The sequence below is a fragment of the Sminthopsis crassicaudata genome, chromosome 3, assembly GCF_048593235.1.
Source record: "Sminthopsis crassicaudata isolate SCR6 chromosome 3, ASM4859323v1, whole genome shotgun sequence".
NCBI lineage: Eukaryota > Metazoa > Chordata > Mammalia > Dasyuromorphia > Dasyuridae > Sminthopsis > Sminthopsis crassicaudata.
In genome coordinates, this window is record NC_133619.1 from 257173334 (window position 1) to 257190458 (window position 17125).

Genomic DNA, 17125 nt, shown 5'->3' on the forward strand with positions numbered 1-17125 from the left:
AGAAAGAAAAAAAGAGAAGATCCCAATCACATGGTAGGCTGAAGCAGAATATCCATACCTGCCCCCAACTTCTTGTCTCACAGAAACAAATCCCTGGTGTTCCCTCTATATAGGTTCCTCCATTTTAGGTGAATCTCAGCATGCATTAATACCCATTATATTTATATAAGAAAAAACATACTTAAACTAATATCTTTATGGTACCCAGTTATTATAAGTGATTATTTTTATATTTAAAGTTGCAAAATATGTTGAGTTAGGAATTAGAGATCACTTTTACTTTGGTTAAGTCTGTGTTTCCTTTAAGAACAGAGTCTTGGGCAGATATCTGAGAGAAGAAAATAAATTTGGGGAACATGGATAGAAAGAAGTGATTAGGAATCAAATGAAATTGTAACAAATAATCAGTCTGAGTTGATAGAGTCCAAGATATAAGTCAGAGTTCAATTTAAAAGGTCAATAACTAGTAGAGGTAGAGAGAGGAACAACACATTGGAACAACTTAGAAGATAATTTATTTGAAGATTATTATTCCTTATTCTCTACTTGGTTTTGAGTTCATGCCTAAGTGTGCAAATTTGGGTTATTTAATTTAAGGGTTTGCACTTCTGTTAAGAAATGGAGAATTCTAGGTTTCAAAGCATAGGAAAACTGCTGAAGCATTTTTGAAGCAGAATTATGTAATCTGACAGTGTACTACTAGTAAAAGCCTAAGCATGGTTATTCATAATGTTGACTACTTAAAAGTTTGCCTGGGATTATGCAAACATCTTTTTTAATGGAGTTCTTATGTAAAATTATAGAATCGTAGCTATTTCCAGGGCTTCAGTGTATCAGAATTTTCAAGAGTATGTTTAGAAAGCTTGATGAGAGAGTCAAGAAAACGTTATCTTTTTTAAAAAGATAGTACCTTTGTATTTTAATTTAATTGCATGATATGCTCTTTTAGTTTTAAAGCATAGATTTTTATATTATGCAATAAGCATTAACTTCTAGAATATAGTTATTATAGAAATGTATGAGTAGCTATGTTTACTTAAAACATTTATCTCCACTATGTGGCAGAGCATTGCTATTGTTCCTTTTCTTCTCTGACTACTATTGTAAAAAAAGATCTTTGACCTAAATGAGAGGCTTTGTATGGCATGCCTGGTACTTTGTAGTATTTGTAATCTTTGTCACATATTCTCTAATGACATGACATATTAAGTCTGTGACCTTTCATGTGGCATTCATTATAGTGGTAACTCTTTTACATTTTAAAATATAGATTATTTTGATCTTAAGAAAAGGAATTAACTATTGATAAATTAATTCTGAAACTTCCATAGTGGCAGTAGTTTTAAAAAAACCAAAAGCACCATCCAATTAAAATTACTACAAAATGTAAAAAATACTTGGGAGTTTCTCTTCCAAGATACACAAAAAACTATGTAAATATAATTACAAAAAATTGTTTTACACGCAAAAAGTTCCTAAATAGTACATGTCCTTTGACCCAACTATACAGCTGCTAAACCTATAGTGAAAAGATATCCAAAAAAAGAAGAAAAGGTCATTTATATATAAAAACAGTTATAGCAGATCTTTTTATTGTGGCAAAAATCTGGAAACTAAGATAATACATAATATTTGAGGAATGATTGTATAAATTGTGAAATATGAATGTGATATGCTGAAGTAATATGTTAAAGAAACTTGTTTGGAAAGACATAGAAAACCTAAGAACTGATGAAACTCAATTAAGCAGAATCAAAAGAATAATTTATATTATAACATCAACATCGTAACAGTGAACAGTTTTTGAAGACTTTGACAAACTGATGAAGAATGAAATGAAAAGATCCAGAAGACCAATTTATAAAATAACAATATTGTAAAAACAAACAATTTTGAAAGCAGATGAACATTGAACATTATTGATTCTAAAGGACCAATGATGAAACGTGCTATCCATGACAGAGGGGTCTTATTTTTAGGGTTTAAAAAGACACAAACATATTTGTAAATATCCATGAGATAATTTATTTTGCTTGATTCTGAGTTTTTGTTCCAAGAAATTTGTTTTTTTTTTCCTTTTTTTTTCCAGTTGAAGTAGGAGTTAAACAGAGAGTAAATAGATTTCTATTATTTTGTATTTATATTAATCTTTAAAAAATAGTGAAGTGGACAGGTGTTCCAGATATGAAATGTTACATGCATTATCAGATAAATTTACTAGTACTATTAGCTTTACTTGACTATTTTATTTTGTTTCAAGGTATTTCTCATAAAATGGGAATAATATGTGTTTGTAATGTAAAGCAAAAAAAAATCAATAAAACTTAAAAAAAATCACCATCTGTCAAAATTCATGTTCTTAATGGTTAACTATAATGAATAGAACCCTACTGTTTTATTGTTAGATGAGCACAAACAGGATTATCTGTCTAAGGAAAAAGAAATGTGCCATAATCAAAGATAATGTAGCTTCTAATTGACTTCTGTTTTGAGCTGAAAAGTAGAAACCATTAAAGGGATAATTTTGATACACTCAAAAGCTGACAGATTAAAAAAAAATCTAGACAATTTGTTCTCAAAATATGACCATGCAGTGTTAAGGTATTCATAACACTCTCCTTAAAAAACTATCTTTTTCATCTAAAATAGACTAAAATTTCAGAATGTTGTGCCACAAAAGATTGTCTTCACTAAGTGGAAAAATGGTTTCATAATTGCTAATATTCCTACTAAGTAGACACTATGAATTGATGTCTTTTTTCTGATATCTTGACAATGAAAAATATAGTTCATTTGAACATTTTGTGTCTGTTCATAATTATGTTATTTTAGGCCAATTAAATGATGTAATTTTTATTCTCAAAGTTGACTAGTCATCACTGATGACTTTGGATGACACATTGACTGTATTTGTATGTATTATGAGAGCTTAAAAGAAACGTGAAAAAAGAATAGTGAAATATTTTAAGCACATTGCTATGAACAGTTTTTGAACCTTATCTTAGTAGTTTATTTTAAGTAAACAGAATGGTTTCCATTATTTATTTATTTATTTTAATGTTAGAATTATGCCTTTGTGGGGAAAATTTTTTTCAAGACCCAGGTTGAAAGCTTTGAAGTTACTGTCAAACCCAAGATGGGCATGCAGAACAGAAACTGTTGTAAAGTAAATTTAATCCAACATTTTATAAATTTAAACAAGAGTACACTGAAACAACTTATCTTTCTGAAGCTAAAATGAAAGCCAAGAAAAAGTCTAATCCATGAAATAAATTTATTCAAGTTCATTTTTGCCCTTCATCTGTTGTACCTTATATGCTGGATGGTGGTAAATTAAGGCTGTTTAATTGCCAGATCTCAATTTTTTTTTTTTTTATTGCAGTAACAGGTTTGGAGAATCCCCATAATTCTGATCATGACAAGTGACCCAGAATATTTTCAATTAATTTTTAAAAATAGTGTTTTTTTTTAATTTTTGATTTTAGATAACTCACATTTTACAATGCTATTCTTTTTTTTTTCCTTTAAAAAGGTTTTAGGATTAGTTCTATCTTATCCAGGCTAGAGTGCAGGAATTAATCATGGTTCCCTTATTGATTGGGATTGAATCTTTGACCTTCTTCCTTTTTGTTTTTAATAGGTTTGTCCCTCTTTAGATAACCTGCTGGTTGTCTGGCAATATACCACATTAATGCTAAATTTTAGATACTGCATCAGCAGACTCCGATACAGCTCAGAATTCCCTTGCTCAAGATCTACTCACCCAGGAGCTGACATAGACAAATACCACCAAAGCCTGCTCACTCCTATCCTGTATGATAGCAAGTTGGTCACTTAGGACTTTGTCACCGGGATTTTTATTAGAAAATCTGGCATAGCCTTTAACTCCTAGATGTCAAGTGACTTGTTTTCCCATCATTTTAAAGCATATAGGGTTGCAGCCTGTTCAGATATTTTTTTAAAAATCTGAGAAAGGAAAACAAAAAGGCAAAGAAACAGAAGCCTGTATTCATGGGCCATATGTTGGGTCGGGTGAGGCAGCTGAAGATGGAGGCCATTTCAGCCTCTCTTATTGCTATTCTCAGATTTGTAGTAGGTTTGGTTAAGAAAGAACCACGTTCCTTTTTCCATTGAGAGCCAATAACAGTTTGTCCTTTTTGGTTCCTACCAAAGAAGGAAAAAGGGCCAACTCATCCAGTCATTGACTTTTGTACATATTCTCATTTCTAGCTCTGCAGCCAGTCTAAAGAGTATTTTTCATCACATGTGATGAGGATAGGAAACTATCATAATACCAGGGTACTTTTTAAATTGGGGAGTAGGCCTCTTTCATTATATGTGATTTGGAAGAAGATTTAGGCTTGCATAATACATAAAAATCTCAACCTTTTTGTTTGAATATCTAATTAGTATTAGATAAAGACAATTTAAAACCCATGGTGTACACTTAGTGTATACGCTTATCAATGCAGGTTATTTGCAATTTAGAACCATAGTATATTTGCAAGAGTTTTGGTTTTTCAGACTTATAGAATTGGAGAATCATGCAATTTGAGATTTGGAATCAATCTACTTAATCTTAATACATCTACTTAAAGCTATCCATGAAAGAATCCACCCCTATAACCCTACCAGACACATAGTTTTTTAGCTTTAGCTTGAAGACAGCCAAAAAGATAATATTACCTGCCCTTTAGATAGTCCCTTCCATGTTGGGATAGTTCTAATTATTAGGAAATTTTCTTTGACAAAACTTCTTTCTAATTTCTACCCAGTGTTCTTAGACAGAACTAAGGAACAGATGGTATAAGTCTAATATCCTTCACAAATGCTTGAAAATAGTTGGGATGTTCCTCCACTTTTCCAGGCTACACACTCCAGCTCTTTAACTGATTCTCATATGACAAGGACTCCATGCCCTTTAGCATCCTGGTTATCTTCTTGTGTACATTCTTAAATTTATCAATGCCATTTTAAAACATTGGCATTCAGAATTTACTTAAAATAAAATCTGAAATAATGAATATAATGAAAGCAGACTTCAATGAGATTATCATCCCCTTATAATAAAAAACCATGCCCCTTTTAATGCAACCCAAGATCTCATTAGTGGTTTTTTTGCTGTTATATCACATTGATGACATGGATTGAATTTATAATTCCTTATAATTCCTTAAAACAAGATCTATTTTTGGAATACTATCTATCCATGCTTCCTCCATCTCATGAATTTAATTTTTTGACATCCAGATAAATATGCTGCTTTGCCACCACAAACTCTTCATTCCTTAATTAATGGATGTCTCTTCAATTTTTAATTCTTTACCACTACTCAAAGAGCTACTATAAATAATTTTGTACATCTAGGTTCTTTTCCTTCATTATTCATCCATTTATTTATTTACTTCTTTCTCTTTTCCTCTCTCCTTTCCTCCTTCCTTTTCTGTCTCTCTTTTTTTTCATCTCTTTAGTATACGGACCTAATACTGGAATTGCTTGGTCAAAGGATATGCATAGCATTATAGAACTTTGGGCATACTTCCAAATTGCTCTACAGAATGGTTGAATCAGTAAACAACTTCACCAACAATACATTAATTTCTCCACATCTTCTACATTTGTCCTTTTCCTTTTCTTTCATATTAGCCAATTTGATAGGTATGGGGTGATAGGTCAGAATTGTTTTAATTTATATTCCTCTAATCAAAAGTGATTTAGAGTATTTTTTAATATCACTATAAATAGCTTCAATTTCTTCTGAAAAATGCCTGTTTTATATCTTTTGAAGATCATCACACATTTCTGATAATTCTCTGAGAAAATAAAATATAATTAGGTCAAGTGACTTTAATTCATCAAAATACAAATAGATGCTTACCTATTGTCTTCTTATTTAGCATAGGAAGTATCAATATATCAATTCAGTCTTAGTAATTGTTCTCTCATTTCCAGTGCAAATATAATTCTTTTCAAAGAAACAGAATGAAAATTGAGTATCTTTACCATATTTCTGTTGTTAGGAAACATCATCTCATCCACACCAGAAAAAATCCTATTCGATCCTTGATCCTCCCATTTCCCCCAATACAAGTAAAAATTGTCCTTAGCTGTCCTTTAGCTTATTTTAAATTTTGGTATTCCTAGCACTGTTTTTCATACTTGTGTTATGCTCATATTCATAATTTTAAAAAAGTTTAAATATTTTTTTACATGTAATAAATATCTTCCTGTTTCCTTCTTCATCTCATATAGCAATTTTTTTCTAAGTAAAAAAGAAAAAAGAAGAAAAAAAAAAAAAAAGGAAAAATGATGAATGTAGGATGTCCTAAAAGTGTTATCCACTGTTAAGCTTATTAAAACATACTTGTGGATCTCTCACCTCTAGTAAGGAGTGGCAGGAAGTGTCTTTTCAAATTTCTTCTTTGGGACCAAATATATTCTTTGTAATTTTGCTCCATTTATTTTAAATTGTCTTGTGGTTGTTATCTTTTCATTGTTATAATCCATGTGCATATATTTTTCTTGGTAAAAGAAATTTGTTAGCCTCTTCGCCCTACTAAAGGAAGAAGCCAGATGGAAGCTCAAATCCCTAGAGTTATTCTGCCAAAATAAGTCTAGCCTTAATGACCAAAGTCCTTATTACTGGCAAGGGAGTATGAATAACAACTAATTGCCAGTTCCTCAAATTTTAAAGATAAAATTTGTTTAAGAAAAATCTGTGATCCTACCTATCGAGACAAATGCAGGATTTATATATATTTGAATATAACTATAATATACTCTGTATAAAATAGAGATGGACATTACTGATTAGAGATATTAATTATTCACCATGCCAACATAGTAAAGATAACTATTAATGAGTTGATTCTTTTATTCAGTGCCTTACCAATCAAATAGTTTATTGAACTAGTGAAAATAATAACAAAATTCATTAAAAGTAACAAAATCCAATAATCTTTTTTATTGTGTGAATTTATTTTATTTTATTATAGTTTTTTACTTACAAGATATATGCATGGGTAATTTTTCAGCATTGACAATTGCAAAATGTTTTGTTCCAACTTTTCCCCTCCTTCCCCCTACTCTTTCTCCCAGATGGCAAATTGACCAATACATGTTAAATATGTTAAAATATAAGTTAAATACAAAATATGTATACATATCCAAACAGTTATTTTGCTGTACAAAAACAATCGGATTTTGAATAGTGTACAATTAGCCTATGAAGGAAATAAAAAATACAGGTGGACAAAAATAGAGGAATTGGGAATTCTATGTAGTGGTTCATAGTCATCTCCCAGAGTTTTTTCGCTGGGTATAGCTGGTTCAGTTCATTACTGTTCTATTGGAACTGATTTGATTCATCTCATTGTTGAAGAGGGCCACGTCCATCAGAATTTATTATCATGTAGTATAGTTGTTGAAGTGTATAATAATCTCCTGGTCCTGCTCATTTCACTCAGCATCAGTTCATGTAAGTCTCTCCAGGCTTTTCTGAAATCATCCTGCTGGTCGTTTCTTAGAGAACAATAATATTCCATAACATTCATATACCACAATTTATTCAGCCATTCTCCAATTGATGGACATCCACTCAGTTTCCAGTTTCTGGCCACTACAAAGAGGGCTGCCACAAACATTCTTGTACATCTCTTTGGGATATAAGCCCAGTAGTAACACTGCTGGATCAAAGGGTATGCACAGTTTGATAACTTTTTGAGCACAGTTCCAAATTGCTCTCTAGAGTGGCTGGATGTATTCACAATTCCATCAACAATGTATCAGTGTCCCAGTTTTCCCACATCCCCTCCAACATTCTGTATTATCTTTCCCTGTCATTCTAGCCAATCTGACAGGTGTGTAGTGGTATCTCAGAGTTTGTCTTAATTTGCATTTCTCTGATTAATAATGACTTGGAGCATCTTTTCATAAAATCCAATAATCTTAAGGGAAATGATGAAAAAAATGTAAGAAGGAATGAGGCCTAGTAGTATATCTCAAACTATACTACAAAACAGTAATTGACAAAATTCTTTAGAACTGATTGAAATATATAAAATTCGATCATTAAATTTAAAAGTATGTTAGATCTATAAGACTCATAATTAATGAAATGTGCTAGCAAGAGCTATATAAACCCAAGGATTATAATTATTGTCTTAAAAAATTTACTATTAAAACCCCCCCAAAAAAACTCCTGATAAAATAGAAAACAGTTTAGTAGAAATTAAATTTAGAATAATGTCTCATTCCATCTACCATAATGAGCTCCAAATGTATATAACAGATATTAAATAGACAAGGATTAAAATATATTTAACAAGGGGCAGCTAGATGGTACAGTGAATAGAGTGATGGCCTTGAAGTCAGGGGGATCTGAGTTCAAATGTGATCTCAGAAACTTAATACTTTTTAATTGTGTGACTTTGGGCAAATCACTTAACCTCAATTGCCTCAGCAATATATGTGTGTGTGTGTGTGTGTGTGTGTGTGTGTGTGTGTGTGTGTGTGTGTATAAAACAGCTATAGAGAAGAGAAGAGTTCTTGCCCAGACAAGATTTAGCGAGGATCATAAGAGATAAAACACAATTTTGATAACACGGATTGCAAGAATTTTTGCACAAATGAAACAATCACAATTAGAATTAGAATGCAAACAGTTAATTGGAAAAAAAAAACCACAGTAGTTAATATTAAAAACATATGCCTTTAATAGAGGTTTGATGTTCAAGAGATACTGGAATGGTTACAAAAAATAGAATAAGAACCATTTCTTTGTAGATAATTATCAAAGAAATATGAACAAATAGTTCTTAAAGAAGGAAAAATAAGCTGTCAACCATCACACATAGATATATTCTAAATAATAAATTTAAGACAAATGCTTATCAAACTACTTTCGAGGTTCTACTTTACATCCTTCAGATTGACAAGGAAGAACAAAAAAAGATAAATTGCAATTGTTGTAGGAGATATGGTCAGATAGGACACTAATGCTTTATTTATGGATTGCGAATTAATATAGCCAGTCTGGAAAACAATTTGGATTTCTTTCTCACATTTAAACTTCATATCTATTGACTTAGTAGTTCCACTATTAGACACATATTTCATAGAGACCAAAAAAAAAAGGGAAAGATCTTATAGGCCCCAAAATATTTATAGCAGTATTTTTGTTGAAACAAAAAATTGGAAACAAAATTGGTACACACTAATTGGAGAATGGCTGAGCAAATTACGAATGCAACAAAATATATTATACTTTAAGAAGTGATAAATACATTTTGACAAGCTTAAGAATACTTTTATTAATTGGTTCAGAATAAAGCAAGCAGTACCAGGATAACAATTAGTAAAAAATTACAATATTATAGAGGGAAAACAACTTTGAAGAGCTTAAGATCTCTGACTAATTCAATGACTGGTTGTGACTTCAGAAGACAAATGGTAAAGCATGCTTTTCATCTTTATATGAAGAGATGATGATGTGAAGATTCAGAATGAGATACGTATTTTCAGACATGGCCGGTTGTGGTTATTTTGCTTTACTATATTTATTATAATGTGTGTGTGTGTGTGTGTGTGTGAGTGTGTGTGTGTGTGTGTGTGTGTGTTGAGGGAGAGAATTATAATGGGAAGGGAGCAGATTTAGCAATAAAAAAGGAAAAAGGAAAATGTGTCAAAACATTTTAAAAAATGCAGAGAAGACTAAAAGTTCAAAAGGGAATATGTATAATCAGAACATTGTTATAACTACCTTGCTAAATTTGATATATATATTTTAAGAAACTAACCTGTAAGAGAGACAGATTCATAATTTATTATTCTTTTCTCTCTTATTTATGTGGATGTTTATGTTTGTTAATTTTTATTAAGTTCATAATAATAAAAATAAAAAAAAAGAGAGACATTTAAAACCCGACCCCTTCTTACCATTCCAACTGTATTACATTTTACTTTCCTTCTTGCATACTATGTTCTGCTGATCTGGTCTTCTTTCTATATCTTGAAACTCTTGTATCACTTGTCTTGGTACTCTTGTCACTTGTCTCTAAGATTTTGTACATGCTGTCCCCTATGACTAGAATTCACTTCCTCTTGTCTTCTACTTCTTGGAATTTCTAGTCCACTTTTAGAGTACCCTCTGTAAGATTCTTTTCTTAGTTCCCCTAACTAGCTAGTAATTCCTCTTCCTCCTTTTGTATATGTTTTATATATTGTCTCCCTTGGTAAAAGTTCCTTCAGGTCAGAAACTTTCATTTTGAGTGTTTTATTTGCCTAGTCTCTTGCCTAGACAAACACATTGTTTGGCCTATTGTATATACTTAATAAAACCTTTTCAATTGATTGTGCCATTGGAATGATCATAATTAAAGTGTTATATGAAGATAGAAGAATGATGCAAAGATGAATTTTAGAGAAGTGGATAGAGATTCAAAGAGAATACATGTTGAAGTATTTTTAAAAAAGTATTAAGGAATTGTTTTTATTTTAATTTTTTGTATTTTAGTGAGAGGGTAGAAGTATCAAAACATGGGTAAGTCCATGGATACTATTGATAATCTTCTCCAAAATAGTAACTGAGAAGGCAATTACTGATGCATATCCATATTTTCTCACTTTTATAAAATTTTATGAGAACTTTCTCTCTCTCTCTCTCTCTCTCTCTCTCTCTCTCTCTCTCTTTCTCTCTCTCTCTCTCTCTCTCTTTCTCTTTATATATATATATATATATATATATATATATATATATATATATATATATATATATATAAGAAAGATGTCTTTAAAGCTGTTAGGCAGAGGAGACAAACAAGCATTTCTACCACAAACCACTTTCTCATAATTAAAAATTGATTGAAATGTATAGAGAATATAACATTCTATTGCACTTGTTGTTTGCTGGTTGGTTAAGCTTTACTGACTTTATCTAACATATATGATAGGCCAGGAATGTGATCAGACTGGCTAAATGAGACAATAACCTTGCTGCTGGGCTTATCTTTTCCTGCCCACTTATTTATAAGGGAGGATAGAAGAGACTTGGAGTTGAAAAACTGGGGAACCCAGGGCCCAAAAGCTGTTTGGTCTTTTTTCAGCAAATAGCCTTTACAAGGGTAATGATGAGGAATAGCTTGGGCTTCAGAAGTTAAAATCAGAAGGTTTGCTCGCCATAAATGAGGTCTCCAGAGAGGCTAAAGGCTATTTTGTCCTAAGAAAAGGTAGATTTGAGACTGAACACTCTCTTTAGCTGAGAATATCCTTTTTTCTTTCTTTCTTTTTTTTTTTTTTTTTTAAAGAGTTTAGGACTGATAATTTCTAGATAGAGTTTAGAAGTCTCATAACCAAGACTCTTACGGGAATGAATCAGGTTAGTTTGTAAATACTATTAGTCTGTAAATAAGAAACTTCCCCCCCCCCCCACCCAAGACTTCTGCTTATCAATAGTTGAAGTGACTTTTTCTAAGAATTATAAAGATAACTTTTTGGCTTTCGGTTAAAATATCCAAGCAAAAGTAGCTCTAGATTGTTTTCAGCTGAAGCCAAAAGCCAGAAGCAGACAAAAGCTCTTATATCCACGTAGTCCTAGTGGGGCTACACCTGGCAGTGGTAAATTAAGACTGTGGTTAAGCAAAGCAATTTCTTCTGTTGAATGTGTCTAATAGAGCAGTTTCTAGTAGACCAGCATCTAATGAAGTTTACATGGTTGATGTCCAGATACTAGTGGAGCAGTATCTAGTTGAGATTATATGTTGGAGAGGGTAATGTGTAATGTGCTCTCCTGGCAGTTACAATTACTATCTGTCCTAGACCCACCAGAGACCTTTGACCACTGTCCTTTGCAGTAATGGGCTATATGTGGGCAGTATGATGCCATCTCTAGAGGACACCAGTGTCCCTAAAGCATCAGAAGCTTGTGTTGCCTCTCTGTATGTGGACCCTGACTACACTTATTTACTACATATTGGCCAACATAAATTCATATTTATTTCTCTTTTTTTTTTTTTTTTTTAAAATATATATATATAAATATTTTATAATATTATCCCTTGTATTCATTTTTCCAATTTACCCCCCCTCCCTCTATTCCCTCCCCCCGACAACAGGCAATACCATACATTTTACATGTGTTACAATATGTCTAGGTACAATACATGTGTGCGAATATCACTTTCTTGTTGCACAATAAACATTAGAATCCGAAGGTACATCATATTTATTTCTCACAATGTATGCTTGTGGGAAGTTTATTGAAGAAATGTTGTATTGCTACTTTTCTTACTATGAAATTCATTATATATTTTTCTTTTGAACTAATTGTGACCTTTGACTATTAAAGGTAATGAGTGTGAACAGTTGTTTTAGGGAGCAGAAATAGGGCTCTTCAGTGTTCAAGTTAAAAAAAATGACTTAAAAATAAGTTGTACATGATAGATGTTTCATGTATAAGTCGCATTTTATTTGTATATGGACACATTCATGTTTGTCAAATTCATAATTTTAAAACAAGAAATTATAATTTGGAAAAATAAAATACTATTGAGAAAAAAAGAAAATTTAAAAAGATATAAAAGTTATACTCAGTAATATCCATCTTTTTCTGAGTTTTGTTTGCTTTGGATAGTGGCTCTTCAAAAAATAACTTTGATGAGTCAACCTTTCTAATGAACATTTACACTTAAAAATTCTAACATTTCATTTTATTGTTATTTGTGAATAACAATAGAAATAGAATGATTCTGTTAATTTTATTCTGATTTATTTTCAGGAGAAACTGGCCCTTAGACAGCAGCTGAATGAATTGAAGCAGCAACTATTGCAGCAGGCAGAATATTGTACAGAAATGGGAGCAGCAACATGTACTCTTTTGTGGAGTGTTTCCAGCAGTGAAGAAGTAGTCAAATCAATATTGGGAGGAGTAAGCATCCTTTGTGAACTAGATATGTAGCTCATCATTAAGTAGCTTAAAGAATATGGTAGTTATATTAATACTTTTATATAAAAGACCCAGCTCTTTATGTCTTTTTTTTACAAAAATTTATTCAGTACTTAAAACACTCTTTAAAACACTAAAGCACCACTAAAATAACTTTTATTCTTTCCCAATCACCAGTGAAGTGAAGCAGAGTTGTTTGCTTGCTTCCATGCTTTTTTTTTTTTTTTTTTTTTTTTTTTTTAAGTGATATAGTCAGATGCCTTCAACAAAGACAAAAATGCCATCATGGTTACCTACTGCTCTAGTTATTTAGTTATTTAACTTAATAAGGCTATATGTCAAGACTAAAGTGAAGGGAAGTGGTTCACAACTTTTTGTTTGCAGATGTTCATGCATGTATTCTATAAGGCAACTTAATATGGATTGATGCTCTGCTGCCTATGCTAATTTTTCCCAAAGAATTAACACCAAATAAACTCAGATTCCCCATCAGACAGCACAATACTATCCATACATGAAACTATCAATTACAATGAATGGAGAAATTTTGAATACTGTGATTAAGCTTTCTTATGTTTTTTTTTCAGGAGTGTACATATAGATAATGAGGTTGATATGTGCATAGCACTGAACTAGGGCTCAGCATTTGAGAGATTCCAAAAGAATGTGTAGGAGAGAAAAGGTATTAAGTTGCCTACCAAACTGAAGGTCTATAGAGCCATTGTGCTGACCTATTATTGTATGCCTGTGAAACCTGTACAGTATATGAGCACCATGCCAGAAAATTGAACTGCTTCCATTTGAATTATCTTAGGAAGATTCTGAAAACCACTGATTCCATAAGATACTGGAAACTAATATCCTTTCTTGAGCTGAATTGCAAATCATTCAAACTCTAACAAAAAATGTAACTCCAATTAGGTGGCCCCATTGTTTGAATGCCAAACATTCTTTTGCCTGTTTCGACTGTTTTTGACTGTTTTACCAAGAACTCACACAAGGAAACAATACAAGGACACTATCAAGGTCTCTCTGAAGAACTTTGGAATCAATTATGAAATGCAAGAGACACTGGCACAATATTGTCTAGGATGGCATACCCACATCAAAAAAGGTGCTGTGCTCTATGAGCAAAGCAGAATTGTGGTAGCTCAAAAGAAATGTGAGATGTACAAATTTAAAGTCACTACCATTCCAAGTGGTCATAAAGACTATTTGGGCATAACCTGTGATAGAATTTTCTGAATTTGTATTAGTATGATCGGTCACAGCCAGAATCACTGTATGTTGACCCCAGTATCATGATGTCATTTTGGTCTTCTTCAAGCATGAAGGACAAATAATACTGATAATCACAATAGGGGATACAAAGAAGTAGTGTAAAACTTTATTCTTCCTTAAAAAATTTAAAGCTTAAGCTTCTTATAGAAATGAGACGTGTATAACAGATGTAACACAGTCATATGTAATAAGAGCTACATATTATAACATATTTATTAAAGGTTTTAAAAGAGAGAGTACTTATCGCTAGAGTGAAAAGGGAAAGTGATGAAATTTGAGGTAGGCCTCAAAAGGTAGGTTGGATTTTGAGAAGTAGAGATGGTGGAAAAGACATTTAAAGGAGTCAGAACATCAATGACTTGGTATCTCCCAAAGGTGCCACTGACATGGAATTTTTATGTGGCAGGTGATAAGACTGGAAGGCAAAGTCACAACTCCTGTAAAGAGTCATAAGCAAATTTAGGAATCATCTTATAATTCTGCTCTGTCATTTTTAAGATGCAGAAATGGATTTCCAGAGAGATAAGTATTGATTTGTTCAAGGTTGTACAGGAAGGAAATAGCAGAGCTAGAGTTTCTTTTTACTTCATCCCTGGGTCTCCCATTTTTAAAAGATCAGCTTCATAAATATGAGATAGAGAAGATATAGTTAGAAGATATAAATAGTTATTCATAAAGTTTAGTAGAGTAAAAGCTCAAAATGAACCAGTGGTATGATATAGCCTCTAGAAAAGCTAGTGTGATCTTTGGTTCCATTAAGAGAAACTTGGTGTCTAGTAATAAGGAAGTCATATTTCCACTAACCCACATCTGAAACACTCTGTTCTGCTTACATAAAACATGCTGCATTTTTTGAAGGACTTTGATGATCTAGAAGGAAATCAGGATGATTAGAGATTTTAATTTCATGCCTCAAGTTCAAAATCAGTCAAAGGAAATGGGACTTTTTAGTATAGAGAAGAAAAGATGTAGAGGGAACATAATAGTTGTCCTCCAACAATCTGAAACAGTGTCACCTAGAACAATCTGTTCTAGATAGCAAGTAGATGTGATCTGCTGTGATACAGCAGATAAGATGATTGGAGTAAGGAAGACTTTATTGCAACCCAGCTTCAGACATTTACTGATTGTTGACTTTAGTAAAGTCATAACCTCTCTCAAATTCAGTTTCCTCATCTGTAAAATGGGGATAATAACAACTGTAATATTTACTCCCGCAGAGTTGTTGTGAAGCTCAAATAAGATGGTATGTACAAAGCATTTGGCAAACTTTGTTTTTGAGCAACTGGTTTAATTAGATGATTTTCCACATATACCACATTAGATAAACAAATTTCATAATTCATCTAAATACAAAATATTAAATTTTAAACCCCATCGGCAATAATGGTAGGTGGTTCCAAGTCCTTTGTAGGCAGACAGATAGACTGACTGAGCTAGCTATTAATATAGGTCTTTTATTTTCTTGTACAAAGAAGCCAGTCCACATTTATTAAGCATCTCCTATGTGCTAGGCATTGTGCTAATCATTGGGGATACAATTAATAAAAAGGAGTCCCTTCCTTTAAGGAGTTTATAGTCTAAAGAGGAAGACTGTATACAAAAGATGACAAGAAAGCAGGGGGAGGTGAATTCACCAGTGGTATCTTGATTTGTGGAGGTAAAAATGGAGGGAACCACAGATACAAAATGGAGTTATCTCTGAGAATCCAGTTTCTCCCCTAAGGAATGTATTGAGAGGGACTTAATATTCCTTCCTCTAGCCCTCCATTCAGAGGATAGGTGCTGTCAATCAGGGCTTAAGTTTAGCAGTATGGTGGTGGGTTTATAAGTGATGAACTTATCCTGTTATATAGAATGGAAACCAGACAGAGCAGCAGATACAAAGTGAAATACTGTTATTGCTATTAAAACAGATTCTTTGTTTCCATGTACAAAGAATAATTTTGATCAATATTAAATTGTATTGTGCCAAAGCCAGTGGTTTAAAAAGCTAGAAAGGATGATAAATATCTTCCTGGGACTCTACTTGTTGCTAAAACTATCATTTTTCCCCTTGTAAACTTTTAAAGCACTGTGTATATGTATCAATAACTATTATTGGACCAGTGAAAGGCTCAATAGAGAGAGAAACCAGGGGGATATTGTAGTATTCTAGGCATGAGGTAATTTGGACCTGAATTAGTGTGGTGACAGTGAGAAGAGGAAGGAAACATGGATATTTAAGATATCATAAAGGGTGAATTAATAAGACCTGGTGATGTGTTGTAAGTAGAGGTTATTCACATGGGAAATAGAAATAACTAAGATTTCAATAATTAGAGGAATGTAATAACAAGTCTATGGACATCAGTTGAGAGAGAAAGTTTGGGATATAGGTATTGAAAATAATGAGTTGCTTAGGTTTTTTTTTTTTTTTTTTTATTTCTGGGAATCAATGTTACTTAGTGAGTGATTTAATACATAGAATAAGCATAATGTTTTCTATTGTGTCTATTGTAAAAACATTTTCTCTCATATTTGTACTTTGTTTTCATTTAATTTATATTTTCTATGCTGTGAGGTTCCTTAATCTTTTACCACAAACTTCTTTAAAAATCAGAGAGTAAATGAATGAGGCCTTCTCTTCTATTCTATTTAAGCTCATAGATTTTTTTTTTTTTTGACACTATCAGCTGATTCTTCCTCCTAAATAATGTTTCCTTCCCTGACTTCCTTGACACTCCTAGATTTCTTCAGCTTTGATATCTGTCTGACCTCTTGGTCTCTTTTGCAGGATAGATCCATGCCCACAACACTAAATATGAAATTCTTCAGATTGTCCTTGACCTTCTCTAACCACACTGTCTTGATATTATCAGTTCTTATGGATTCAATGATCATCTTTCTACAGAATTCTATTTT

At 32.2% G+C, this 17125-nt stretch overlaps 1 protein-coding gene across 4 annotated transcripts in view; it reads left to right on the forward strand.

The window, feature by feature from the left end:
• HSF2BP (heat shock transcription factor 2 binding protein) overlaps positions 1-17125 on the forward strand; it is a 76351-nt gene that overhangs the window by 28571 nt on the left and 30655 nt on the right. For all 4 annotated transcript variants that reach the window (XR_012487992.1, XR_012487993.1, XM_074300536.1 and 1 more), the window contains exon 4: positions 12773-12922. Coding sequence is in view for 2 of the 4 variants with exons in the window: in XM_074300536.1 (XP_074156637.1) it covers positions 12773-12922 (150 nt within the window). In the remaining 2 variants the exon portion in view is untranslated. The remainder of the gene's footprint in view (positions 1-12772; positions 12923-17125) is intronic.